The sequence below is a fragment of the Tyto alba genome, unplaced genomic scaffold (assembly GCF_018691265.1).
Source record: "Tyto alba isolate M040663 unplaced genomic scaffold, T.alba_DEE_v4.0 Super-Scaffold_27, whole genome shotgun sequence".
NCBI lineage: Eukaryota > Metazoa > Chordata > Aves > Strigiformes > Tytonidae > Tyto > Tyto alba.
The window spans coordinates 8777228-8804282 of NW_024881301.1; the positions used below are offsets into that span (position 1 = coordinate 8777228).

General features: G+C 41.6%; 1 protein-coding gene across 2 annotated transcripts; it reads right to left on the bottom strand.

Moving 5' to 3' along the window:
* Positions 1 to 2131: 2131 nt before the first annotated feature.
* Positions 2132 to 25507, bottom strand: THOC1 (THO complex 1). Of its 2 annotated transcripts, XM_042797847.1 has the most exons (22): positions 25401 to 25507; positions 24405 to 24478; positions 24238 to 24298; positions 23451 to 23517; positions 22253 to 22371; positions 20949 to 20997; positions 20336 to 20431; positions 19959 to 20041; positions 19380 to 19453; positions 17770 to 17878; positions 16440 to 16571; positions 14967 to 15067; positions 13056 to 13122; positions 12836 to 12886; positions 12141 to 12211; positions 11249 to 11272; positions 10739 to 10834; positions 9753 to 9818; positions 6477 to 6560; positions 6103 to 6250; positions 4559 to 4637; positions 2132 to 2597 (listed from the first exon to the last, which is right to left on the bottom strand). In XM_042797847.1, the coding sequence occupies exons 1-22, from the start codon at positions 25491 to 25493 to the stop codon at positions 2302 to 2304; spliced, it is 2040 nt and encodes a 679-aa protein (XP_042653781.1). In that variant the 5' UTR covers positions 25494 to 25507; the 3' UTR covers positions 2132 to 2301. The 2 variants fall into 2 exon arrangements, with proteins under 2 accessions (XP_042653781.1, XP_042653782.1); XM_042797848.1 differs by lacking the exon at positions 11249 to 11272.
* Positions 25508 to 27055: the final 1548 nt, after the last annotated feature.

A 27055-nucleotide genomic window follows, 5' to 3' on the forward strand; every position in this document is an offset into this window, starting at 1 on the left:
CATTAACAGGGACTGTGTGGTGAGTTTAACTGTGCCCCCCTCGCTCAGCAGAGGCCCCTCTCTCACCCTCCCACAGCAACACTGGCTTCAGCTGTGACCTCCCAGGTAGTTTTTCTGCCTCTGACCCTGCAGTGATGGTGGCTGCCCTGCCTCCTTCAGCACACACCTTCCCAGAGGCCTAACAGTGTACCCCACAGAAATAGCACATGCTCCCCTGTTTTTAAAAGCTCCTTCTGCCTCCTGTTTGTTGGGGGGAGACACAGGCAGGGCCTGGGCCTGGTTGCTGCTTTGTGGAACTCCATCCTCCCAGGTGTGGGCCTGTGATCAGTATTTCTTCTCTTAGAGCTGCTGGCAGCAGTTGAAGAGAGCCTTCTGCTGTGAACAGCTACATGACCCTACACCTAGAAAAGAATTAATCTTTTATTATTGGTCACAGCCCAACTGTTAAAAGGTGAACTTTTTCCTTCCCAGAAAGTATTCTGACTCATTTATTCTGTTGCTTTTTCCTAATTTTGAGACAGGTGCATTTATTGCATCTGACAACTGTACTGCAAGTTGTCTTGCTGGGACAAGATATGCTTAATAATTAACAGCTGGGACACTGCAAACCCCTTGAAGCAGCAGCAGGTGCTGCAGGGGCCTACAAGCCAGCCCTCTCCCCTGCTAGTGGCGGCCTTTCTAGGTCTGTCAAACCCTTCAGTTGGGCCTTGGGTAGGTGATGGGGATCCTCACAGTCAGCCCAGGGGGCTCTAACGTCGAGCTCGTTGCAGGGCCAGAGCAGTGCTGTCACATTTTGATGAGGTCATACTTGTCAGATGATGTCAGGAAAAAAATAAATAGCAGCTCTGCACCCATGAATTGACACAAGAGTGCAGTGCTGCTGGGCCCAAGAAAGGGATCACAGCTAAAGCCGGGGTGGGGCAGCTCCCTGCCCGAGGCTCTTGCCATGAACACGAGCACTGAGATTATGGTTCATGCCTGAAGCAGCAAGAACAGAGCTCAGCGGCCGTGGCTCCCCTCAGTCGCCTTCCTGTGGCCGCCCTCATCCCCGGCAGACAGGCTGCCCTCAGGAGCTGCCAGTCCTGCCCACACGCCTCCGGTCACAGGCTGCTCAAGTCCCTTAATTGAAATCGTTACATTTCCCACCTTCTACCAAATGGTACCTGCAGCAGGAGGCGAGAGTGAGGCTGTAGTGTTTCCAGCACCTGCCCCACAGATGGCTGAAGCACCCGATACCGCAGGTAAATCCCCAGCGGGGAGCAGGCCCCAGGCTCTGCAGGCAGGAACTTGCCTCCCGGCCAGCAGCAAACCACCCTGGAGGCCACAGGCAGATGCCATAACTGAAACAACATTCTGCAGGGGGAAGGTCTGTGATACAGAGTTTTCATAACAGTTCGCAATTAGATTTCACTGAATTACACATTCCACAAGAAATACCCACAGAAGAAGCTGTAGGTTGCTACACCATCACAACAATCTCGCACTTGAGGGAAATCAGATCCAGCTACATGCAACAGCTTGTACCCAGCGACAGCCAGCCATAGCCTTAAAATCCTTAAAATGAAACCAACTGTTGCTTTACAGTGAACTGGGACAAAAAAAAAAAGTTATCATGACCCAGGGGAATTCCTACATAACCAAACATGCAGAGACTAAAGTTAATCATTACTAATAAAAACAAGCATGGAAACTCTCACCCCCCCAGTTACCGACTGACAAGGGCCAGAGAAAACCCAGTTCTTGAGCAGGGAGCAGACTGGCCACAGCTCCCCTCCCAGCACACCGCTCCACTGGAAGCGAGGTCTGCGACTCGGCTCTCCACCACGGCCCCAGCAGTTTCACAAAGCTGCATCACTCACCGCCAGGTCCGTTTCGGCAGCCCGCAGCCCCCCGCCACCCCAGGGGACACCTGGAAGCCCCGCACAGCTCCCCACGCGCTGGGGAAGCAGCGGAGCCAGCGGGTGCGTACAGGCGGCCGCCTGCTCTGCCCAACAGGAGCAGCTGCGGCCAAACCCTCCCACCCGACTCGACTCTCCGTCCTCACTTTTACCTTTCCACCATCCAAGATGAAGCCTCCTATTTCTGCACTGGGACAACTAATCCTTTTCAGAAAATGGGGACAGCTGAAAAATATTATTAAAAAGTTTTATCGTTTATTGAACATAAAATACCTATCAAAAATCAGTTACCTAGCAACAACAATTAACAACAACAAACAAAGCAGTCACAGTTAACGACAGCCACCAGAAGGGTCACCATTAAGAACCACCACCGCCAAACCCAGTTAGCATCTGCAGGGAGTTAGCTGCTGCTTTCGGTGTCGTTGGTCAGGCTTTCCGCGAGGTCACTTAACCCGGCTTTGTTCAGCGCAGTGATCAAGTTCTCCGGGGTGGCATGTGCGCCCTCCTGATCCTGCCAGGCAACCAGCAGCTGCTTGGCTCTCATCCTCATGTCCTCGCTGTCCGACTCGATCTGCCGTATATCGGAATCCTTCATTTCCAAGTAGGGGGCCAAGGCCTTCCACTGCTCCCCCAGCCTGTTCGCAAAGGACTCAATTTGTTCGCCCGTCATGGCTTTGTCCCGTTGTGCCTCTGGGCCTGGGGGGGAAAAAAAAAAAAAAAGTGAGACACAGGGAGCATCTTCAGATACTGCAAATGAGTCTTCCCCGATCTGCCCTGTTTCAAACCTCCTATTTATTTACTAACAGACCAACTTACACCTTCCCTTGAGTTGTGAAAAATTACTCAAGTGCTCTGAGAACAGACAGATCTTTCCAGATGTATTACCTGGGTTTCAAGAGGAATGTCTCTTATTGCTCATGATAAAGAAAACCTTGGTTTTTATGCTATCTCCTGTTTCATTGAGAGGGAACTGCTAAAGCCTTAAGTACATCAGAACTGCCTCCTCCAAAGGAAAACAAGAAAACAACAGACTCAATACATGAATCAACTAAAATATTAAAATACAAAGCGATCTCTAACATTTAATTATCTTTCAGACTTATTTTAGTCACTTTATACAGAGTTAACCCAGGTAAAAAGGCATTTGCTTCCCTTTTACTGCATTACTAAAGCCTCATGTTCCTACTAGCAGCAGGGCTGTGAAGAGGATAGCAACTTCAGTATGTAGTCAGTATTTTAAGGAATATTCTGGCATCAAGATAAAAAAACAGAATACTGTGCTCTGCTGGGAAGCCAAGCACTACAGAGATTGCACAGGTGGGTTTGCACGTTTGGAGTTTATCATGGTCTATAATGCATGGCTTACTACCCATGTTTATTTCACCATTTTAAAGGAAGAAAACCCCTAAAGACTAATTTCTGTGCATAAGTAATTCAATCATATTCTTAATTTTTAATAAATAGCTCACCCTCATGCCACCTGAAGAGCCAGCTGGCATGGAGTGGAAGCTTCAACTCTCTCCAGTGCTTATCAGCCACACTCATTGGTCTGAACTAAACTCACTACATGGAGGGGAAAGAATGGAGGATCACCAATGCCAAAACAAAAGCACTCCATCACTTCATTATTTCCAAGCACATTGGTGTATAGCAGACCACAGCTCTCCCACTTTTAAGACAAGGCTTAAAGATGTAAATTCAACACAGTGAAGCTCTAAAGGCTGCTTCAGGCAGTGTTAGGCTGAAGGAGAGAACTTCATGGTTGGCAAGGAGACTGTGGATAAGGTCAGGTGCTGGATGGAAGAGGGCAACAGGAGAGAGATTCAGAGAGGCCCACAGGCAGCTTTCCAGTAACAGGAAAATCGTTCAGCAAAATTGCCAGCGGTATCCCACGTGTGGCTTCTGGGCCCTGCACCCCCCCCCCCCCCCGCTGGATCCAAGAGCTGGCATGCAGAGACACAACACGCGAGGGGGAAGGTGCGGTGAGATGAAGGCATGAACGAGGATGGAAGGCGGCAGATTCACCGACAGAGGAGAGGGGGAAGGACACACTCTGGAGCACGACATAGCGGGGGTACAGGCAAAGGGACAGAAAAGGAATGCCTGGTTCACAGAGGCATGAACAAGAGATGACATCTGTCAGGAAGGCTGCTGCTCTTCCCAGAGAAGCTTTTAAGATATTTTAAATGAAGAGGAAGATCTCAGATTTGGAATATATCAACTTCTGAAAGTCGCAGAACTACCCACCCAGGCAGGGGCCAGGGGGAGGCACTTACTGATGGCAACCCAGGGGCAAGCGGGGTAAGGAACACTCAAGTAGGTCTTGACACAGCAATGCTGGCAATTTAGCTACAAACACCTACTAACACTGTAAACATACACCACATAGCAGAAACGGTGGAGGAGGCTCCCAATGAAAGGGCTAATCCCAACTTCAACAAGTTGGCTGCTTTCAGCACTGCAGGCCGCGAGACCGAGAGGTTGACTGGTGCCCTGTGCCCTGAAAAGGCTGCGTGTTTTGGGACAAATGAGGGTTCAGGTCAGAAGCACTGGGGTAACCAGGACTGGTGACCCTCAGCAGAAACTATGTTAAAACACAGCTTCTACAATACACATCACGAGAGAAACCGAGAAGACTGAGAACATGCAAATCTTACTTTCATTGTTTTCCTTTAATAAAGCATCATTATCTTCCTCATCTTCATCTTCGCCTGTTTTTATTTCTTCCGAAGGAGGCTACAATGAGAGAACTAAACATCACTGGGTGAACTTTGTGTTTAAAGAGAAATTTTACAGCTCTGTGATTGTCTCTGGAATGTGTTAGAATGGAAACCTGACATGATCCCAATATGAGAATTAGAAATCCCCCCCAGTCTCCAGTACCCAGAACACCAGTAACAAGTGTTCTAATAAAACATAGTATTAACTAAAAAAAAAAAAAACTAATGAAAGGATCCACTGATTTCACAGGATTCTCTCCTTTTCATAGTAATTACAACTAAGCATTACATACATAGCTTTATTACTTACCTTAAAAAAACCCCAACTTTCTACCAGATTACTACTGATGGACTTTTTTTTTATATTATTATTCTTCACTAACTTTATTCCTCACTTGGGAATTCCTCAAAGTTGCCTGTACTCTCAAGCTTCTTAGAGGTGGCAAACAAATATGCAGACAACAGACTTTTCACTCTCTGATTTAGCTATTGATAAGCCAAGATGAACACAAGGCTTCCTCTTCTCTATGTTTCAGCCACAGGCCTTATCTACATATTTGTTTCTTGCCATACCATTTGGTACCCGGCAGTGGTACCATCAGGAATACTGCATGAAGGGATACCTTCATAAATTAAACAGCTTTTCCCTCCCAGTATTTTTTCTAAAATTGTCATTAGCATCTATTTAACTCTGATGGCTGAACAAGCAGAAAAGCTATATATTACACTCCAACCATTATACCTCAGTGCTTTCACGTCTCAAACACAGAAGCATGGGTTCATAGCCACAAGAAATTGCCGGGTTGAATGCTAACTCAAAGATTTAGAAAATGCTCCCTTCTCCAACTGTCAGACTCCCTTATCACTGTATAAAGTGATCTGAAAGACATTCCCCCCACCCCCAGCCTCAAATTTGTACTGCTGAACATACAAATGCCTTAAATTTACAGCTCCATGAGGTCTGTTTGTCTTTACATGTTTCAAAAAAACTCAGGGAGCTGATAAAGCTCTGGTAAATGTTGCTGTAAAGCTTTCCTAACACTTCAGCTGCACAGCCTGCCCCTTCTCTCCGGGCTGCCATCCCGGCAGCCACAGCTACCGACTCCCCTGAGCCCGACCACCTCTGACACCTGCAGCAGCGGTTTGCGCTGCAGCACGGAGCCCAAACAGCCGGGCACAAACACATTCCCGCTTACCAACCCAGCACAAAAACTTGGGATGGCCACAGCTGTTGGTTCACAGAATACAAGGCAGAGCTCAGCAGTTACCTGGTTAGTCAATATTAATTCCCAGTTCAGTGTTACCGAGATCTTCACTGATTAGACCAATTCTACTTGCAATTTTCACTTCACAAGCTTTTTTTCTCTGTGGTTTTTTTTTTTTTTTGCCCCCTCCCTCCCCATGTACCAAATGGACTGCAGAGAGACAAGTAGGAAGTCAAATGAATTCAGCATTTATTATCATAGGATAATATTACTTACAGGAAGCTCCTTGGCTAATTTGATTACCATGTTTTCAAGATACTCAGGTAAACTCTTGAATTGTTGGTTTGTTGGCTGGAAGAAGTGGGGACTTCTGCGTGCTAGAAGTCTTAATGCTCTCCAGCCATAGTTAGAATTGTTCACAGCCCTATAATAAAATACAAGTTTGGTTGGTAACAGTCTGTCATCTATAAAAGCACAGAAAAAGATCTGAGTAATTTTCTAATTAACATAATTATGTCCAAAACTATGAAGTTTTTTGTACATTACTGGAGCCCTGTACAGATGTTAGCAATACAGAGATCAGTCTGTTTTCTTTAACAATGAAAACATGAAAGGAATCAAAATAAAGCCAAACACAAAGATTGACATACTTATATTTATTTTCAACCATGTTTTCAGGATCTGCTTGTTCAATAGCTTCTTCAAAAAATTCCTCCAACGTTGGCATATATTCCCTAAAAAAATAAAATAAGGAGATTAACGCTCCTCAAAATCTACTCTAAAATAGCTGGGTTTCAGTTCCTTCATACACATCTCAAGATTACTCAGAGAAGAAAAACAACCCCCAAAACCAACCTATTCAAATTTAACAATTGTAAATAAGCAAAGAATCTGATACATGTTGTTATAAAATTATTTACTGCATAACCTAGCACTGCCTATTATAGACATTTAAACCTTCTGCCATACCAAAAGGTGACATGAACATCTGTCAATAGAGTTCGGTGAAAAAGGACTATGGGACTTTAGAATTCTGGCAATAAGGAAATGAGACTTTCATAAAAATACCCATAACAACTGTCTGGCTGTGTTAGAAACATGCTGCCGCTTCCACAGCTCACAAGCTCTCAGGAGTCTAAAATGGTTGTTAGTTTTGTGCAATTTGACAGGACAGGATAAGTAAAAACATGGCATCTTTATTCACACCCACCCACCCCCATTTCTCTACCAGAGACAGCTAGACTATTATTACTCCCTAATTTAAATTACTTAGGATGATTACAGAGGGAAAAATATTAGGCAGCTTAATGTTGTACTTAATGATCCCATCTTAGTGGCTCCCCAACTTGCTCAAACATGTCCATTTCCTCCCCACGTTGATCCCTGCACCTTCCGCTGAAGGGACTTCAGCTGAAGCACATTCAGTACAGGCCCAAAGTCTACAGGCACCAGGAGAAATGGATTTATTTGAAGTGGACTGAAAAGCACCTGAACTCCTGGGCTCAAAGAGATGCAACCAGTGGCGTGAGGTCCAGCTGGAGGCCTGTCCCTAGCCTATGCCAGGGCTCGCTACTGGGCCCAGTACTATTCATAACTTCCTTACTGACCTACCGGTGATGGGACAGAGCGCACCCTCAGCAAGTCTGCAGACAGTGTAGAACTGGGAGGAGTGGTTGATGGAGCAGAGGGTTGTGCTGCCATTCATAGGTACCTCAACAGACCAGAGGAATTGGCTGACGGGAACCTCGTGTGGTTCAGGAAAGGGAAATGCAAAGTCCTGCCCTGAGGAGGAACAACTCCAGGCACCAGTACAGGCTGCAGGCTGGCTGGAGAGCAGCTCTGTAGAAAAGGTCTTGGTGGACACCACCATGAACATGAGCCAGCAACGCACCTCCCCGCGAAGGCGGCCAGCGGCATCCTGAGCTGCATTAGGAAGAAGGTTACCAAGGGAAATGATCTTTCCCTTCTTCTAGTCAGCACTGGTGGGATACATGTGGAGTGCTGGGTCCAGTTCTGGGCTCCCCAGCACAAGAGACACAGATCCATGCAAAGGGCTGTGCAGGGACAGGAACATCAGACATCCAAGGGGAGGCTGAAGGAGCTAGGACTGTTTACCCTGGAGAAGGGAAGGCTCCAGGGCAGCAGGAAAGAAAGTCAGACTTGATACTACTCAGTGAAAGAACAAGCAGCAGCTGGCACAAATTGAAATACTGAAAACTCAACTTAAACATCCGAAAAAAACCCCATGCTTTTCTGCAAGGGTGGTCAAACACTGGAACGGGTTGCCCAAGGAAGGCTGTGAAGTTTCTACTCTTGAAGAGACATTCAAAACCCGACTGGAGAAGGTCCCAGGGAACTTGCTCTAGTTGACCCTGCTTTGAGCAAGGGGGCATTCCTTGCCCAAAATGGTTCCATTTTTCCTGCATTTCCAGCAAATCCTCCACTCGGGACCTCTGCACAGCTAGCACCCCTCCCCTGGCACACAGCCTTTACAGCCACCACTAGCAAAGTTCTCTTTGGAAACCGTCCCACTCTTCCTCCAAATTTTCATAATATGCAGCATGTCTGCACAGAAAGGGATTTCGCTATCTCTAACAAATAGAAAATTATGTAGCAAAGTACATTTTCAGTATTTCCTACAATTTTGCAAGCAGGAGTAACCAGTAATTGCATTTTTCTACATCCGTACCACTAGCAGATCCGGTATGCACTGAAACAATGCCTGCTAGCCAATTTTCTCATGTTTAGTACTGTTCAAAGCACACGTCTGCTTGAAAATCATAGCCAAACAGCCTGCTAACTTCATTAGAGCCAGACCTGGCAATCTTCCTTTATTATATAAGGTAATTAACTGTATAACCACACTCTAAAAAAATGGGAGTTTCCATCTGGTTTTTAGCTTAGATTTTACTTTACTAATGTAAGGAACTGAAGGAATTAATGCCTGAAACATGCATCAACACAGAAAACCTCGAGGACAAGCTGTGGCCTTTGTGATCAGTCTCAGGAACGCCGCCCAAGGAGGGCGGAGTGTATCGAAGGCTGCACGTCCCCACTCCCTGCGGTTGTACTGCCCAGCTCCTCAGATAAGCCTCAAAGGGGGGAAACGTGGACTGAATGAAACCATAGGTTTGGGTTAAAAGATTGATAAAAGAGATAAAACCTGAGGAAAAAGTAAAGGTGGTAGGGGGGAATACGATCACCAACTTAATTGGATGAGGGGGTTGGTGCACCCCACTCCCCCTCTATGCATGTGCAGAACACATGCTCCACATTTTCCTCTTCTCTCATGAAAATGAGTTTGTGGAATACCTGCCTTTCTTGGTCTAGTATCTAGTATCTTATCAGCTGATAAGATGAACTTAAAAGGTGACACAAAACTTTGCTGGGTGTGTACCCACCACCCAAGATTACCAGACCCGAGACAATGCTGGAACCTGGGTGGTGATGTGGATACTTTGACTCTTTCTCTTTCCTTTTTTTTTTTTTTTTTTTTTTTTTTTCTTTTTTCCCCTTTCCTTTTTCTTTCTTATAGATTTATCAGTAAGAGACCACATTGCTTACTATCCTTTTCCAAGTTTAAGTTTCTACCACAAATAAAATATTTTAACTGGTCTTTTGGTGTTGTTTCACCAACAATAATTTAACCTGAGGGGAACACAGAACCTTTATGACTCCCCAGGCTCCCAGTCTGGCTCGTAACAATGAAACATACTGACAGCATAAACCTTAGGAAAGAAAACTGTAAGGACATTTCAAGACAAAGATTCATATGATCAACTTCCCTCAACACACAGAGTGAAACAGTATACTGTAAGACCATCTTATACGTGTTCCTTATGCCAATTTTGAAGTAGTTGTAATTTTCTGTGTAATTGGAATACTGCAAGTTAGCTTTAGACAATGATGTACCACTTTTTACCTACCTACTCTCAGATTTACAAGCTTCCATGTTATCAGGACATAAATTCCAAAGGCGGGTCAGTTCCTCACTGGAAAGAGAAGTATAAGCACATATTAAACTCCATATTCACCATTCCATCGTTCCACTCTCCATCATTCAACGACAGACACACAAAACAATACTACAGAAATTCTCATCCCAGAGCACTTATAATAAAGCATACCATACAAACTTTGTGATACATACATGTTACGAATTACCAAAAGTGACAGAAATCTTATCTGATTTTGCAAATTAGGAAAATTATGTATTAAACTTCTACTATAATCTCTTGCTTATATATGGTCACAAAAAGTAAGAAACTCTCTTTCCAAACTAGCTAAGGTCAGGCTACTTTGTTTTGATAAATTGATTTATTACTTTATTTTTCAGAAGGGACATTTTACTAAACACCCAGTATAAGGTCTTGAAGCTCAAGACAAGGTCAAAGTTTCCATATCTAGGTTAGGTTAACTGTTACAATGAAAAAAAGTATAATTTCTCCCAGAGAAGGAAGGGGAAAAGTGTAGCACTTAGTATCATGCAAAATATGGCAATTTTATTGGACAGGACCTATCAAAAAATATTCTTTACCCCAGGGATAAATTACCAGTGAGTGTTACTTTAAAACCCATGGCACAGATACATTTTAAGCAAAACCATAAAGATGACAAAAGTATGAAAACTGATACAATGAATGCAAACCACTGATTTTCAGCTTATAAATTACAGGCTATTTAAAAAGGACCTCCAAGAGATGACTATAAGGAAAGGAAGCCTACTGCTAGTTTTAAAAGAACTAAAATATCCCTTAGCTGCTCTTTCCTGGCAGTTCTAAAGCAAGGAAGTTTGAAAATGACTGACTAGAAAAAAAAGTCAGTGACAAAAAAAAAGGCCACAAAAACCCCCAAATCAATTAACCAACCAAAAGCCAGAAACCCTGTAATGAAAAAAAAAAATCCAACATACTTCCCCATAAGGATTTTTTTGTTTGAGCCTTTTCCTAAGAAGTCCTCCGGAGCTGGCCTCTTTCTCACAGGCCTCATTGGCTTAGAATCAGGAGGTCTAAAGGTGGGGTTGGGAAAAAAAAGCTCTTTAATTATCAAACTAGTAATATTTAAATAACAAAATTAAGTCATTTCACTTCAGCTGGAACAGGGTTAAATCATAATGAAAGTATTCAGAAGGACTGGGAGTCTAGGAGTGGGAGGTGGGAAGAGAAGAGAGGCGTAAGGTAAGGATAAGGAAAATGATTTGCCAGACACCAAAATTAGTTCACTCAAATTTAAAGGTCTATCAGAGTCCCGATATAGAAGAAAGCAGCAAATCACATTTATGTCAGCAGCACATACTAAGTATGATCTACCCTGCTGCTGGGATCATCTGTTCTGTGATTGCAAGTTCTTTCCCCAGGTGCACATGATTTGATGGGATCAGAGAATGGAGATCCCAGACCACTGAGGTGAGGGTAAGACCTACCCAAGCTGAAACTCTGGCTGAGATCTAAAGAAGGAGACAGAACATTTATAAAAGTCAAATTTCATAATTTTACTTCCCCTGCACCCCCACCATAGTAACTTCTTTCTTCTCACAGCCCCCCTCTGTTTTTTGCAAGCAGATGAAGTCATGAAGGCTCCACCTGCATTCTCCATAAAAGGAAATCTGCAAAGAGATCATGACCCAGCTGCTCCTTACCCTGAAGAGGCTACAGTCTGTGCATAGAATAAATAAGGATGGAAGAGGAACTTTTGGTCACCACCTCAAGATAGTCAAGTAGACACATGGAGTGAAAGGTCAAGTTTTACCACTAGTCAGTAACTAATTACACAGAGAACCTTTCAGTGGTGAAAGGCACCTGATCATAATTTCCTTTCAGTTAAGTGATCACCACCATGTGGCAAACCTAATAAAGTACTTAAGGGAACTGTTACACAAAACTCCAGCTATGCTGCCCCAAAGCCAGAATGCCAAAGGCTTCATTAGAGGCAATCCCAAGTGGTGTATGTGGTAAAGTCAGGCACTAACTCCCTCAACCTAGGGTCTGCTGAAGGCACAAGGGGAGACAACATGCTTTGTTCTCCTCAGTCACTCGATCCTTGGTATTAAGAGAATAAAACATTGCCACGAGACCACGAGGAATGCTCTCCTGAGCCCCTGCACATGCATAGCTACCCCTTCACCAACACAATGAAGCCTTAATACTTTTAGCAGAAATCTAGGAGCCTTCTGCACAGACAGAAGGGACATTAAACTATACAATCTCAAACTTGTGTGAATCATTAATGCTCATATACATTGTGGGTACGTATTCTGAAGTTGAACCACCATTTCAAAAAAGCAGCAGCAAGTTTCTTCTTCATAACAGAGTTACCTTTCTTTCACAAAGCTTGGACAGCCCTCATTTTTCCATGAGTTCCAGTTTTCTTCAGTATTTAATATATGCTAGAGAAACATAATATTGCACATTATTAGGGTCACAATCACTTTCAGAGTTGAGCCTTAAGTTTTTAATTGAGCTATTACAATTAAAGAGAAAACTCTGTTACTCTATTTCAGTCACTATTTTGAAGGTCATTAGCATAATCTTAAGCAACTGGTTTAGTTTATTCAAAAACAGTGTATTTCCTGTACAATAATTGTGTGAAAGGCTCTATTTCTCCTTCTCTAAACAAGAAAATAGATGCAGCCAAAGTAAAGAAAAAAAACGAAAGCAAGACGACAACTTTTTTTTTTACTTCCACTTCTTATTTCTATGTCTTTGGGCACAGCATTCCTTTCTGCAAAGGCTTTTTAATTTTTTTTCCCCAATAGCCAATGTGCATGTGTACACACAGGAGACATATATGCATATTTCCATTTCACCCCAGGAGAAGGAAGAAAAGCACAATAATGAAAACATGGGAAATAAGTGACTACGAAATAAAAAGACACTGTGAGACATTTGTTACTGAGATGAAATAGAAGTTCTCTTAGATGTGACATCTATGTTCCAAAATCTAGTTTAAACTGATACTGCTTTTTTGTGCTCCATATAGACTTTGTTCAGACAGGCACCAAGGTACTTACCTCTACCATTTTCGAGAATCTTTCCCCATCTGGAGGATTTTCTGAAAGAAGCTATGATTGGGAGAGAGAAAAAAGTTAACATTTTGCATTATATTTGTAGCAGAATACATAGAAAAAAATCCAAAGAAAATGGTGACTACTACTTCAAAGGTCACTGATACAACACCAAATGAAAAATATTTTCCCATGCAATTTTTATAGAAGTATCTACTCTACCAACCTGGTAAACTGCTTTTGTAGTATCTTCAATCCAAAGAGACTGTTCATCTGTTAGAACATAGTTTGAACTGAAATTGAAACAACAACAAAAACAAGAGTCACTAAATCAGGTTTTGTTGTTTGGGTTTGGTTCTTTTTTTTTTTTTTTTTTAATTTGTAGAGTTTACTATACATCAAAATAGTGCTGAGGACACATCATTTACACTAAATATTTTGAGGGTTTTTAGAGGGAATCTGAAGAAAGTAGTTGGAATGTGCTCTGGTCTGGTCCCATGGACTGACCACTCAGTTTGTGGAGTTAATTAGATGTGCTTGTGGAATACATTTTCAAGTTTAGCTTCATCCCATAGGAAATTCATTTGCATGATTCAAATCACACCAAAGCATAGCAAGTGGGCACAATGCAAAGACTTAAAAAACCAAACCTCTCCTAACCTCAGCTAAAGCACCAGTAAACAAACCATAGTAAAAGAAACAATCTACCAGCTGTATCGAGAACACAGATCTCATATCTCAAAGTGTGAATTCTATATAGCATAACCTGAAGTCATTAAATAAGTCACTTGGTACATCTAGAATTATAATACAGTTGGTAAGTAGAAGTGAAAAGAACACAGAAATAAATCCAACATGGCTCACTTCATTCCCAAGCAGAGAACAAAACTTTTTTTTTTTCTTTAAACACAGTAAAAATCAGACTAGAATCTAATCTTTGTTTTTCACTGGTTCAAGAAGAATCCATCTGAAGCATAACCATTAACATTCCTTTTATAGTGTTCAAAAGCAATATAACACCAACTAGTTTTTATGAAGTAGTAAGTACTTTAAATAGCAAATTAACACGATCATGGCTAAGTCAATAACATAAGAAAGACTTTTAGAACTAGCTCCTCTTAGTTAACAGGATATAAAACAAACCCATGTTTTTAAAGGAAGGGAATAATTTGTATTTTACAACAACCGCACCAAGTGTTATACTACACCATTTATATGGCACACCATCCCTGACCACTGACAAATGAGTGCTTTTAATGAACTGTCTTTGAAATTACTATCACCTCTACAGGACTGAACTGCAATTCAGAAGACCTGAATTCTATTCCTTCTCTGCCACCAGACTGCCTTGGCAAATAATCTGAAGAATAAGGATAATGATCTTAATCTAGTTCACAAATTTCTTTGAGATCTGTTTATAAAAAGCAGTATATTGCAGGTGAAAGACAGCTGCCTTAAATGTTAATCATTATGTGCACAGATGGTTAAGGGCACAGAAAATGAACAGAGGGGTAGGATTTTCTTCAGCATAACATTAGAGAGTAGGAAAAGATAGGGTTTTGTTCTGTCCCATTAATTTATAAAAGCAGCAAGAAATAACAATGGTGATTGTTCTTTCAGACAGAAATCTGTACACACTATGAAAAAACAAATCAGCAACCAATGCCACATCACAGAGTCAACACAGATTCAAAATGATGACACATGAAAGTAGTTTGCACTGGTCTAACAACTTGCAGCTGACAGACTCCTTCCCTCTTGTGGGTGGCATTCACCTTAAGCAAGTTTTAGTTGCCTCTAATTCTGAGACCTCACAACTCACCAATTTGGCAGAAAACTAACTTTGCAAACACGAGCAGATTGTTTTTTTGGTAGCTTAGTAAACTACACAAAGATGAGTCTAATGAACACTAGAGCCACTGCAAGGGAGGGCAAAGAATAAGGCAGAGAAGAGCAGAGAAAGGCAAGAATGAGACCTTCACTTTCCTGCTACAAACTAACTTCAGCCACATCCTGTATTTCCCAATCCAAGGCTCAGCAAGAACCTTAGAACAAGTAGACATAAACTCCTAAGTTATTTTGGTTTATCTCCAAGTTCATAGCTCCCCATCCCCAAAACAAAGTATTTCCACATTACCTTTTAAATTTGACCTGTCCCTTTAGATACTGAAATAGTATTAGATACTGCAACAAGATGTGACGGCGAAAGTTACTGTCACTCAGCTGTAAATCCATCAGCTAAACAACAACAACAACAAAGAATTACCCATTAAAGAGACTAAACATGCATAAGTGAAAAAAAAAAAATCAAACAAATATTTTCAGATGAACTCCATGGAGACTGTTTTTACAACAAGATGATGGTAAGTCATTACAGAAGCTCTACTCAGTATCACACCTGTACTTCCAAGGACAGCACTTTATAAAAAGTATTAAGTTAGGTAAATTGCCATCTAGAACAATTTAGGAAAGAGTATCAAAATTTCTAATGAAATCAATGTTTTAAAAGCATGAAGAACCACTTATAAAAGTATCCTTATATTTCTGTTTAACTAGTTTTATACTACTGGATTTAATAACGTTAACTTTGAAGTGAATGAGAATATGGAAAAACAAATATTTAAATATTTCAGTCACTGAAGGACAGCTTGCCTCCTTTTCCTATGGCCTTCTGGCTACAACATAAGGATCTGGCTACAACAGACACGCTCACTCTCACCAATGCAATGCACAGCAATGCACTGATTGGTTTCTAGCCCATGTACCTCCATACCCTGCAGCACAATAGATCATACAAAGGCAACATTTGAAGGTTCTTCAAAGAAAGAGGCCTTTGACTACTGGGTATTAATAAAGCAACTGGTTCTGTATCTGCTATACTATGTTATTTTAAAACTGTCAATACACAGGCCAAAGGCTTGTAATGAATTTATCTACTCTTCTATCTCAGAAAGAGAAAATTCATGCTGCACTGAGACTTGCTTTCTGTCATCTATTAATTTATATTTTAAAAAATTAAATTTACATATTATTCCAAAATGAAGACAGCAATTTTCAGACTAAATTCAACAGAGCACTGTATTTTTGATTTAATATTAAAAGAACTAAAAACTCTCAAGATCTTTTCCAAAGCCATTTTAAACAAGACCATTATGAGGCAGAATATACAGTTAACACATCATCAGCCAAGTTTTGAAAATGTGATTCTAAAGGCAATAAAAAAAGCAACAATCTTTAAATATTGACTCTCTTTTAACTTCCCTTACTGTAACAATACAAATCAAAGGCAATAAATGCCAGCTTTACTGCACTTTTATTCCAGAAATAGAAGTCCCTGAATCATCAATTAACAGAGGCAATCACACAAAAAATAAGATAGAATAGAAAAAAAAAAAATTAAAAAAAAAAAAAAAATCTATCTGAAGTGATCCAACAATGTAACTGGATACCCAGAGAAACTGCAGTCTGTCTGTGGAGACATTCAAAACCCAACTGGACATCGTGCTGACCAACCTGCTCTAGCTGAGCACTTTGAGCAGGGAGGCTGAACCAGACACAGGTTCCTCCGAACTTCAACTAGTCTGTGATGCTGAGAAAAGAAATCACATACCTTTTCACTAGTTAGGAACTTTGCAAAATATACATGCTCTCCTCCTGTTTTCAGTTCTTCCAACTTTTTTCGGGAAGCCTGAGTGTCGTCCAATTTGTAACTTTTGAAAACAGCCAAAACTTCTTCTGAGTACTATAAAACAGTTATTTACCACATTAAAGTAATACAAAACCTTTGTATTTAGAGTGTAGTTAGAGCACTACACTAGACTTATTGCCAGTCAGTTAAGTAAAATAATTTGTAAACTTCCTATCAGCCAGTTGAAACGACCCATTTGCCACCAATATGTTGGTCTTCTCTGAACACCACAAGACAGTGAAAGTGTTATCTATCATTTCAGAACATCTAATAATTTCGAGTATTTAAAACATGCTAAGAAAAACAGTATTATGGGTTGTGAACACTGCACAATTTCTCTGTTGGCTAGATATTATGAAGAAAAAAGGTCCACATGATGATAGTACTATATTCAAGCTCAATTTAAGTTGTTCAGAATATATATAGAAAGGTACATAGAGTTAAATTTACAGTGCTACTCTTGAAATTTTTGAGTTTTTCTTCATTGCAGCTTTTGAATTGATTTTATCTGAAAGACTTCAGCCTGGCCTTGTTCAGTTTCTCTGAACTACATATGGGGTTCTTATGTGTTCTTTTTTTTTTCCTGAAAGCTGATAATGTAGGCCTCACTAATGAGATTGATATCAATGTCTGAGCAGATATTACCTGTTATTAACAGAACACAGAATGAAAATTAAAAAAACAGGCTTCTTGCTATTAAACAAGCACAGAGTGGAAAACTGTGAAGAAACAGTAGCTTAGCAATAAATCATCCTCAACATTCATACTAAGCAAAACTGAAACAAGTGAAGGGGATGTTCAGTAACTTCAATTGCTTCTATAAAGAGATTTGCTTTATTAGAAACCTATCATCTTTAGGATCCCACTGGGATCAATATGTCTATTCAAAAGTAAGACCTAGGACTGGGTAGAACTATCATCTTCCTAGGTTTAGGCACTTTTTTTTTCCCCAAAAAAAAGTTCTGCTTTTTACAGATGATAAATCACAAAAAAAGGTACTTCTGACATTGCTGCAACATATGAAGTCTTTCTGTTATTGACTTAGACACATTTTATTAGGGGATTTACTGTACATCTTAATATATTGCTTACCATCAAAGGCTCACTTTAGATAACAGCACAATGTACTTCCTCATGCACTATCATTTTTCAGTGGCATTAGCATCTGAACTGCTTATGCAGTCACCCTCCTATTCCTGTAAATGGTGATTTTTACTTACACTGAATGGTTGAAAGCATGAACTCGGATTACCTTAAGAAAAGTTTTCCATGAGACCTTCTCATAGCACTGCACTGGATTTCTAAAATAATCTTGAAGTGACCAGAATTTTCTATACAGGTTATAATCTATTGGAATGGAACTGGGGAAAAATAAAAAAATAAAAATTAAAATAAATATAATCATAGAATGGTTTGGGTTGGAAGGGACCTTAAAATCACCTAGTTCCAGCCACCCCTGCCATGGGCAGGGACACCTTCCACCTGACCAGGTTGCTCCAAGCCCCCTCCAACCTGGCCTTGAACCCTTCCAGGGAGGGGGCAGCCACAGCTGCTCTGGGAACCCTGTGCCAGTGCCTCAGCACCTTCACAGGGAAGAATTTCTTCCTTGTATCTACTCTAAATATACCCTCTTTCAGCTTAAAACCATTACCCTTCCTCCTATCACCATATTCCCTGATAAAGAGTCCCTCCCCACCTTCCCTGTAGCCCCCTTTAAGTACTGGAAGGCCACTCTAAGGTCTCCCCAGAGCCTTCTCTCCTCCAGGCTGAACACCCCCAACTCTCTCAGCCTGACCTCACAGGGGAGGTGCTCCAGTTCCCTGATCATCTTCACGGCCTCCCCTGGACCTGCTCAAGCAGGTCCATGTCCTTCTTACATTGGGGGGCCCCCAGAGCTGGACACAGCACTACAGGTGGGGTCTCATGAGTAGAGAGGGAGAATCCCCTCCCTCGACCTGCTGGCCACACTTCTCTTGACACAGCCCAGGACACAGCTGGCTTTCTGGGCTGCGAGCACACATTGCTGGCTCACAGTCAGTTTTCAATCCACTACTACTCCCAAGTCCCTCTCGTCAGGGCTGCTCTCAAACCACTCCTCATCCAGCCTCTATTTGTGCTTGGGATTGCCCTGACCCATGTGCAGGACTTTGCACTTGGCCTTGATGAACTTCACGAGGTTTGCAAGGGCCCACCTCTCAAACCTGTCAAGGTCCCTCTGGATGGCATCCCTTCCCTCCAGTGTGTTGATCACAATATATTAAATTCGAGTCCATTCAGGAATGTGCAATCCCAGACTATTTAATTAATTTTGTAAGTGAAATAGTGAGTCAATAGTGAGTCCTGACAGAGAAATCTTTAATTCAGAATTTGCCCATAACAGTTTTTTCCATCCAGTCCATTGTTACCTTCTCACCATAAACGCAAAAATGGTAAGAAAGGGATCTTATAAGGTTTTTACTATCTGGGAAATGAACACATTTCACAGCTTTTTTCAAAGCTTTCCCACTTTCTCTATTGAAAAAAAAAAAAAAGCTTTCTCTACTAAAAGCATATACAGCATGTACCCAGAATCCCTAAATACATCTTACCAGAACAAATTTTGTCAAGATAATTGAAAAAATTGTCCAAAAGGGAGAATAGCAGTGATTCTCAACCAAGGTATGCAACTTTTTCAAATTATCTGTAGATGTCTTTCTCTTCCAGGCAACTCCATTTAGACTAAGACACTGCTAGGCTGTATCTCATCTTGAGAGGGCAGGACAAACAGAATTCTGAGTACAGCATTTAAGGATATTTCCCAAATAGCTCTTTACTTTCACTTTATAAGTTTTGTTTCAACTTTTAAAATTGCCGTAAGCTCACCAACTTGTTGGTGCTTCATCATCTCCCATTTCACCTTCTTCTACATCCATTCCTTCTTCTCTCTCCTCATTGTGCTAATAGGAAAAAATAATTTAAAATACATATAAATGCTACTATAATTTGCATACAGTTTTCAGTGTTCTTTTCTTTAAACATTCTACTATACTTCAGATCAGAAAGCTTAAGGTGGTAATTCAAAAGATCTCTGAAGCATTATACCAGTAAAATGCACAACAAATTCCTATCTTAACACCTTACTACACTTTCCAATGGTAGCCTGACTTTTCTTGAAAAAAAAGCTGAAGGGGCAACTCTATCCTCCGTACACTGTAGGGACAACTTACTACAGTGACAGTGCTTATCTGCCACGATCAAATCAACTTTCTTCCCCTCAAAGTCTGCACAATTTAACGTACCAAGTAACATGCCTATTTCCAGAATGATCGGCTTGGTCTGGAAGAGGGACAACCAAATGATGAACATACATTTCCAATTATTAATCACAGTAGCACATTTTTGTGCAAGCAATCTTACATGTTTACTGCAGAATGGGTAAAAAAATGACACAGGAACATTCACCTTTTGTCCTAGAGTGCTCTCATGTTCATTGGTATTGAAAACAGTGACATTTTCCAGGTTAAATTGACTCTGCAAGTTAAGTCCTGTGAAAAACAAAGCATCGGTCTTAAAAGCTGTGAAGTTCCTAAGTCTGTTCATTCAATTAGTTGTTTACGAGACAACAATATTAAATTCACAAACAGCACTCAAAATTTGTGTTTCAATCACAACAAATTAAAGTCACTTACAATCTCAAGGGTAGAGACAAGAACTAAGATACACATGTAAAGTGATTTTCTCCAACTAGATTTGGTCTGCAACCATCATAAAATTAAAAGATTCAGCGTATTTAGTCTTTGTTAGATGTTAAATGTGATGAAATATAAAAAAAATCTCACCTGACTTTTCTGAAAGCGGAAATAATCTAGCCAGGAACAGCTGAATTCTTCCACAAAAGACTGTGTTTTGTGACTTAGATAATCTTCTTAGGAGGTCTAAATTTTGCAAAAGTAAAGAATAATAGTATTTATCACTCTTCTGGTTTCTCACAGGCTGGAATTCAAGACTTGTTAATTACATGACCTACATAGCTAATGAAAGGAAGCTAAGATTTGTAAATTTAAGTGCTAGTAACTTCATCAGATCAGCCATATTTTTATCAAATGCATTCTACCAGTTCTCTTAGCAACTTTAACAGCAATAAAAAAAATAAGTTCAAATGAATCCAACTCAAATATGCAGCCTCTGATATGGGCCTTGTCATTGCTGAGAAATAAGTATTTCTCAGATGTTCTTTTACCTCCACTGATGAAGAGATTTCCCTAAAGTCAGAATGACTTTTACATTAATCAGCAAGACTCATGAATATCTGCTAAGATGAGCGATGTCCCTTTTAACTTTATTACGTATTGAACATATGGGAATGTAAATCAAATTACTAAACTTACTTTCATTTGCTGAGATAGGGAGTTCTTTAATTCCCCACCACTCCCCGGAAAAACTACAACTCACCATTGCACATTCGTAGCAAGTAATTTTTCCCTGCAGAGTAAAATGTATTCTGAAACAGAGTAAAAGTATTTAGATCATTAAGAGATCACAAAATATCCCTGAGCATATTTTAACTGAATCACAAGCCCCAAGTATGAGCCATTCCTACTGTTAACTCTAAATTTGCATTTTCCCTTAAGTAAGAGGCAGGTTTCAGAGAAAGGCAACATAAAACAAGCAGTCCTACAAATTCCAAGAAAGCATAAAATACATTTAAATCCAGCCTCTGTATAGAAAAAACAGGTGTGACAATGAACTGTAAAAGCAGAATCTACTTTTTTCCTGGAACACACTCATTTTACCACTCATTGCCTTTATTATTCCGTGCATTACTTATACACATAAGCAAAGAGCAATGCACAAAAGATTTAAAGCATTCACAGTATCAGTAATTTGGCAGCAGAGAAAGAAATTGATCAGATACACGAATTAAGGATAAAGAAAAAACTTGTGGATGTATTGGGGGACACAATTTTATCCGAAACAGAACAGTCTGAATGAATGCCTATGGGAGGTAGTCCTCCTTAGGAAACCAAACTGGAATGCTTTTCAGGTGTTACCTGTAGAGTTCCTGACACTTGTACTCCTGGCACTATTGCCAAAGAGCAAACCAAAGACACCGAGGTCAAAGATTTCTTATGATGTTTGAATAAAATGCTGGCGGGTTAGGATTTCTGCCTGAGACTCTGAATTCCCTCTTTAATTAACAGTGCCTGCAGCACAAGAAACTCAGCAGCCTGTTGTAGCAGCTCTTCTGCTACAGCACCATGGCACAGCAAAGAACATAAAACCCTCATGCTGGCTTTGAAGACTCTTCCTCAAGAGCAGGAATATTTTAGGGCAACCTATTCACCACTGCTATAGTCCTGTATGGAAAGCTCATTAAGGAAGTGACCAAGATGACTTCTTTTCCTGCAATGGAATCTCCTGCAACTCTGAGGAAGAAGCTGAAGAGTAAGTCAGGAGCATAGCTACTCCTACAAATTATGCATTGGAAGTTAAATTTCCAGTTTCTAAATGTGACAAACACTGTATACTGTAGAGAAAGGAGTTAGAAATAAAACATCTATCAAAATTATAATTCCTTTTATTATTAATTTTCAGACCTCTGCTGCTCAGACATTTTTAAGCCTCAAAACAGAACATGCTCAATGCTACTACTGTAACACAAACAGACACAAGAACAGTTAAAAACTGTTTGTAAAAATGGTTCAGGCAGACAGAAGCTTTGGTACAACTATACCACATTTTGGAAAAATACCTACCGATTTCCACGTAGCAACATTTTTCTCCACAAAAGTGAAAATTTTGTCACACTGATCCAAAGGCAGGCAATCCAGAACATCCCCCAGAAGCACAAAAGGGGTTGATGCAGTACAGATACCTATGTGCAACATGGAATATTTTATTCAGCAAATTTGAACTGAAAGGCAGTAAAGATGCATGGCAATTGAGGGACATTATGTTAAAAAAAAAAAAAAAAAAGAAACAAGTTCTTCTGTGTTCCTACAAATCCTAACAAAAAGTTTGGGCTAAAGCATGAGCTTCCATTAAACCTATTTATATATGTATACATACGCAGATGAGCTTTACAAGAGCTCTGCAGAAATGTAAAACAGATAATAAAGAATAACTGTTCTAAAAACCTCAGAGTCTGAAACAACATCCCATCTCCTTGAAGACTGCAAGTGAACTCTTTCAGAATTCTAAGTCCACAGTTAGTTACACTACACACACTCACAAAGGTTGAGTCTTTTCCTCAAGTAAAACACTGCTAAAGCAGTGCTCCAAGTCTGTCCACCCATGCTCAGTAGTTTGGTAGTGTCTGCATTCCTTGTAATCACAGGTCTTGTAATTCTACAGTTCATAAAACACATATGTATGCTTACTAAAACAAGTATTTCATGTGTAAGGCAAACAAATAAACAAAGGGAAGAGCACGAAAGCCTCTTCAGAGGTGTTTAGTACACTAATTTCTGACACAAAGATAGTTACAGAAACAGATTCTAGTACGTACAAAACAGTCATGTACTGACAGGTCAGTACTGGGAGAGGAGCACAGATATTCAGGAGAAGTTACTTCTGGCTCTGCCAGCAACTGACAGAGGAACCTACAAAACATTTAACCTCTCTGCCTCAGTGGTCTCAGCTCTGAAATTATGTTCGGAGACTTCTAAGCCTTTTACAGTAGTGAAAAAAGATAGAAAACACTAATTATGTTGCAACTAAAATCATGCATCTCCCTCTATTAGAAAAAAAAGATTTCAATACAAATGCCATACATGTAGCTGAATGTAATTACATTATACTTCATTCCTCTTGTGAAACACACTTAATAACCGCTAGTGTAAAGGTCACGTATCAAAGCTAATCGCTGTGTATGACTTACAAAAAAATCAAGATTTTAAAATTCCCCTAAATGGTCCTTAAAGCTGCCAACAAGTCTGAGAGTAAGATGCTCACCTTCTGTGACTCCACTAATAGCAAGAGAAATAATTGCCAGGAGATTCTCACATGGAGCTTTGTTTATCTAAACAAAGAAAACAGTGTTAAACTTCTTTATTCTGACCTATATCTAAAAAAACTAAAGTCATTGCTTCCAAGTAGGCATATTTAAAACAAATTTTGACATTCAACTTCCCAAAACTTCAAATAGCCTATCAAATCAGACCTGTCAGTTAACTATATAAAGTTTTTATTGAATGAGCAAGATTTCTTGACCACTTTCAGCCATTAAAGACTCTACAATACCTACTGTGTAGAGAAAGTCATTTACTTCTGAAAATTAATATCCCACATTAAGCCTTCATTCAAGTAACGCCAACAAAAAAATGTTATTTGATTCCCTTCATCATTATTCTCAGCTGACAGGCAGCTTTGTTACATGCTAGTAACAGATAACCCACTCCACCCCACTCTAAGTACAGTTGTAGAATAATGTGTATTTATGAACTATAATTTTAAGACACACCAGACTTTCATAAGCATTACAAAGAACTACTAGAAACGGCTAAGTCAACACCTCTCGCTGCAGTGTGGTACCTGCAAAATATTGTCATTCTGTCTTACCTACCAGTCTCCTTCAATCATCTATATTAAATCTTAATTTGATAATTTTCACATAATTCACGCTTTTGGTACACAATGTTTCCTTATAATGAAGTAAGTTAGTGTATTAATTTAACAGCAACTTGCAAATAGAAATTTGAGCTTTATCAAGAGATAAGCAGTAGCAGTTTAAGGTACTTACTATTTCTTCTTCTACAATAACTCTAAAAGCTTGATCCAAGGTACACTTCTTTTCATTTTCACTGCAAACGCAAACATTCCACATCAGCTAATAACAACTGCTGGGGACAAGATTGCTAAAAATTATCTGAGTAGGCACCTTTCAAAAATCAAGCAACAATCACTTACCTCCCAGGAATCTGGTTAAACGCATTCAACAATGGCTTGATACTTTTATTATTCAGAGCCTCCCTAGTGGATGTCTATCAAAATGTAAAGAAAGAAAAGTTACAAAACCAGAAGAATCTCCTTCCTTTATCTGACAGTGGACAGAAATACAAAGGAATCTATTTGCTACACACCATGCGTTTACAAAGAGAACTTTGTAACCAAGTGCCTATCAAATTAGGCATGTGAGCTAGCAGAGCATTGCACCTCAAACCTGGGCTAACAGTGTGGTGAAAATAGTATTTTTAAGTGCAACACAGAGGAAGATGCTGTTGTGATCAAGGCTGCATCTACAACAGTCTCAAACTCCACACGCACAACTTCACCTGCTTCGCAGGCAGGTTATGGTGGTTTGGGACACGGCTCCTGCTAACAAAATGGTCTAAAACCAGCTATATCCTGTAACAAAATCAACCTAATGGACCAAGTCGCTGTGCCAAGACGACTCCTGTGGAAGCCCCACGCCCCTGTCCGACAAACCGGGCTGCAAACGGTGGGGCCCCGAGGCCAGGGCGCACCGCCAGCCCCACCGGCTCCGGCAACCGGAAAGCACCGCTCAGCAGAGGCACAGAAGAGCTAAGCACAACCAGCTAAGGACGTTTTAGTGTGGGGGTTACGCCAGAATCTAATTTCATTTCATTTTACATTCGTTTCAGTTAACTGAACAGCAGGCCCTCCCCTCGGCGGGCGGTGCTGAGCCGGTAGGAAGCCCTGTCTGTCCCCGTGCTTTACGTCAGCTGCCCTGTACGGTCGTTAACGGCGAGCCCGAGCCCCTCCTCAGCGAGGGCCCTAGCGGGGCCTGCGGGCCCGGGGGGGCAGAGGCGGCGCGGCCGCCCCGGCGGAAGGGCGGGCGGCGCGCTGAGGCAAAGCCCTGCTCAGGCGCGGTCCCCCCGCCCGGTTCCCCTCCGAGCGGCAGCAATGGAGGGGTGGGGAGCCCCCACCCCCTCCCGGCCTCACCGTGAAGCGGAGCCGCGCCTCGGGCAGGCTGAACAGCGGCGGCGACATCGCTCCAACGGAACGGCGCTCCACCGCGCGCGCCGATGACGCCATCCTCCTCCGCCCGGCACCGCCCACGGCCTGGAGAGGGGACGCGACGCGACGCGACGCGACGCCCCGCCCCGCCCCGCCCTCCCCGGGCTGGGAGTGGCTCCCGCGCGGGGCTGGCGCCTCGCTCTCGCTTCCCGCCAGGGCCCCGGCGCATGCGCGGGGTCGGCCGTTGGGGCTGAACGGAGGGGGCGGTCCGTGGTTCCCGGCTGCGGGAAACGCTGCAGCGGGAGAAGCATGTGGCAGCCCGTCTTGTTTGTCTGTAGGCTATTGTCGAAGTGATAAATGACTTTTAAAAGGTTAAGGTGTGGGTGGGTTGGGGAGGACACAGGTATGATGGTTGTTTTTTGTGCTAGCCACCCCAGGGCCACCATCTAGCACCGTTTTTGAAGTATCACTGAAGGAAGTGTAATTGGGAATTTTTATGTCATGTTGTGGTTTGGGCCTGATCGGCAACCAACCACCGCAGCTAATCACCCTCCCTTCCCCCTCCCCACCTGGGAATGGGGGAAGGGATTAGAGGGGTGAAGGGAGACTCGCAGGCTGAGATAAGAACTGTTTAATAATGGCAATAAAACGAGAACAATAACGATGATGGGGGAAAACAAAAAGAAATATATAAACAGGCAATGTACAGCGTAATTGTTCACGACCCGCTAACCAATATCCAGCCCGTTCCCGGCCAGCGACCCCGAGATACCAAGATCCCACAATCGCAATCCCAGAAGCGAGAGAGCTCCTTCCCAGCCACCCCTCCTCTATATAGTGAGCATGACGTTCCATGATATGGAATATTTCATTGGCCAATTTGGGTCTGGTGCTCTGTCCATGCTCCCTCCCTGTTTCTTGTGCATGGGCAGGACATGGGGAGTCGGAGAGTCCTTGAAGTCTCGGTAGCAGCTGAAAACACCAGTGTGCTATCAGCATTTTTCCCATACCAAACTCAAAGCTAAATCCAAAACACAGCACTCATCTAGTCCCTGAAAAGGAATATTAACTCTATTACAGCCCAAACCAAGACACATCAGTAAAATCACCTCAGCACTAATAGTTCACAGGTTGAACAATATTCCTACGGATACCTCCAAGTCACTTTTAATGGGAGTTTAATCGTTGTTTCACTGGCGAATGCCTGAAATAGTCCTGCAAAAATAAACAGATGTGTATTGGGGAATGTATCACTTTGTCCGGCTCATCTCCTTTAAAGACCACATTTTCTAGCTAGCCTAAATAATGGTGGTTCCTAGGTGTGGCTGTGATCAGTCTGTTTCCAGGCCTGGGATGCCTCATCTTCCATTCCCGTGTCCAAGCTTGCAGCTATGGGTTGCGAACCCTTCCTGTGTGGTGTTCAGCCATAAAACCCTCCCAAATATATTCCTCATCAGCCTTCTCCTAGGACTCTCAAGGGCACCTCAAAACTTACTGGGGATACTGCTTTCTCCCACCACTTCTTGATCCTGCTTTCCTTTTTGCTGTCAAAGCAGAAGCGTTTGACTTGCCTTCCTTTCCTGCTAAAAAAAAAAAAAACAAAACACCACCATCCCACCTTTGCTTTTACCAGTGTTGAA

What these genes read in the sequence shown, in the direction of transcription:
- THOC1 (XM_042797847.1), bottom strand. Translation starts at nt 25,493, where the DNA reads ATGGCGTCATCGGCGCGCGCGGTGGAGCGCCGTTCCGTTGGAGCGATG. An exon ending in CTTGCTACGAATGTGCAATG is followed by an intron (nt 20,432 to 20,948) that starts GTGAGTTGTAGT and finishes TGCAAAATTTAG; the next exon opens with ACCTCCTAAGAAGATTATCT. An exon ending in GCTTGTAAATCTGAGAGTAG is followed by an intron (nt 6,561 to 9,752) that starts GTAGGTAAAAAG and finishes TTATTTTTTTAG; the next exon opens with GGAATATATGCCAACGTTGG.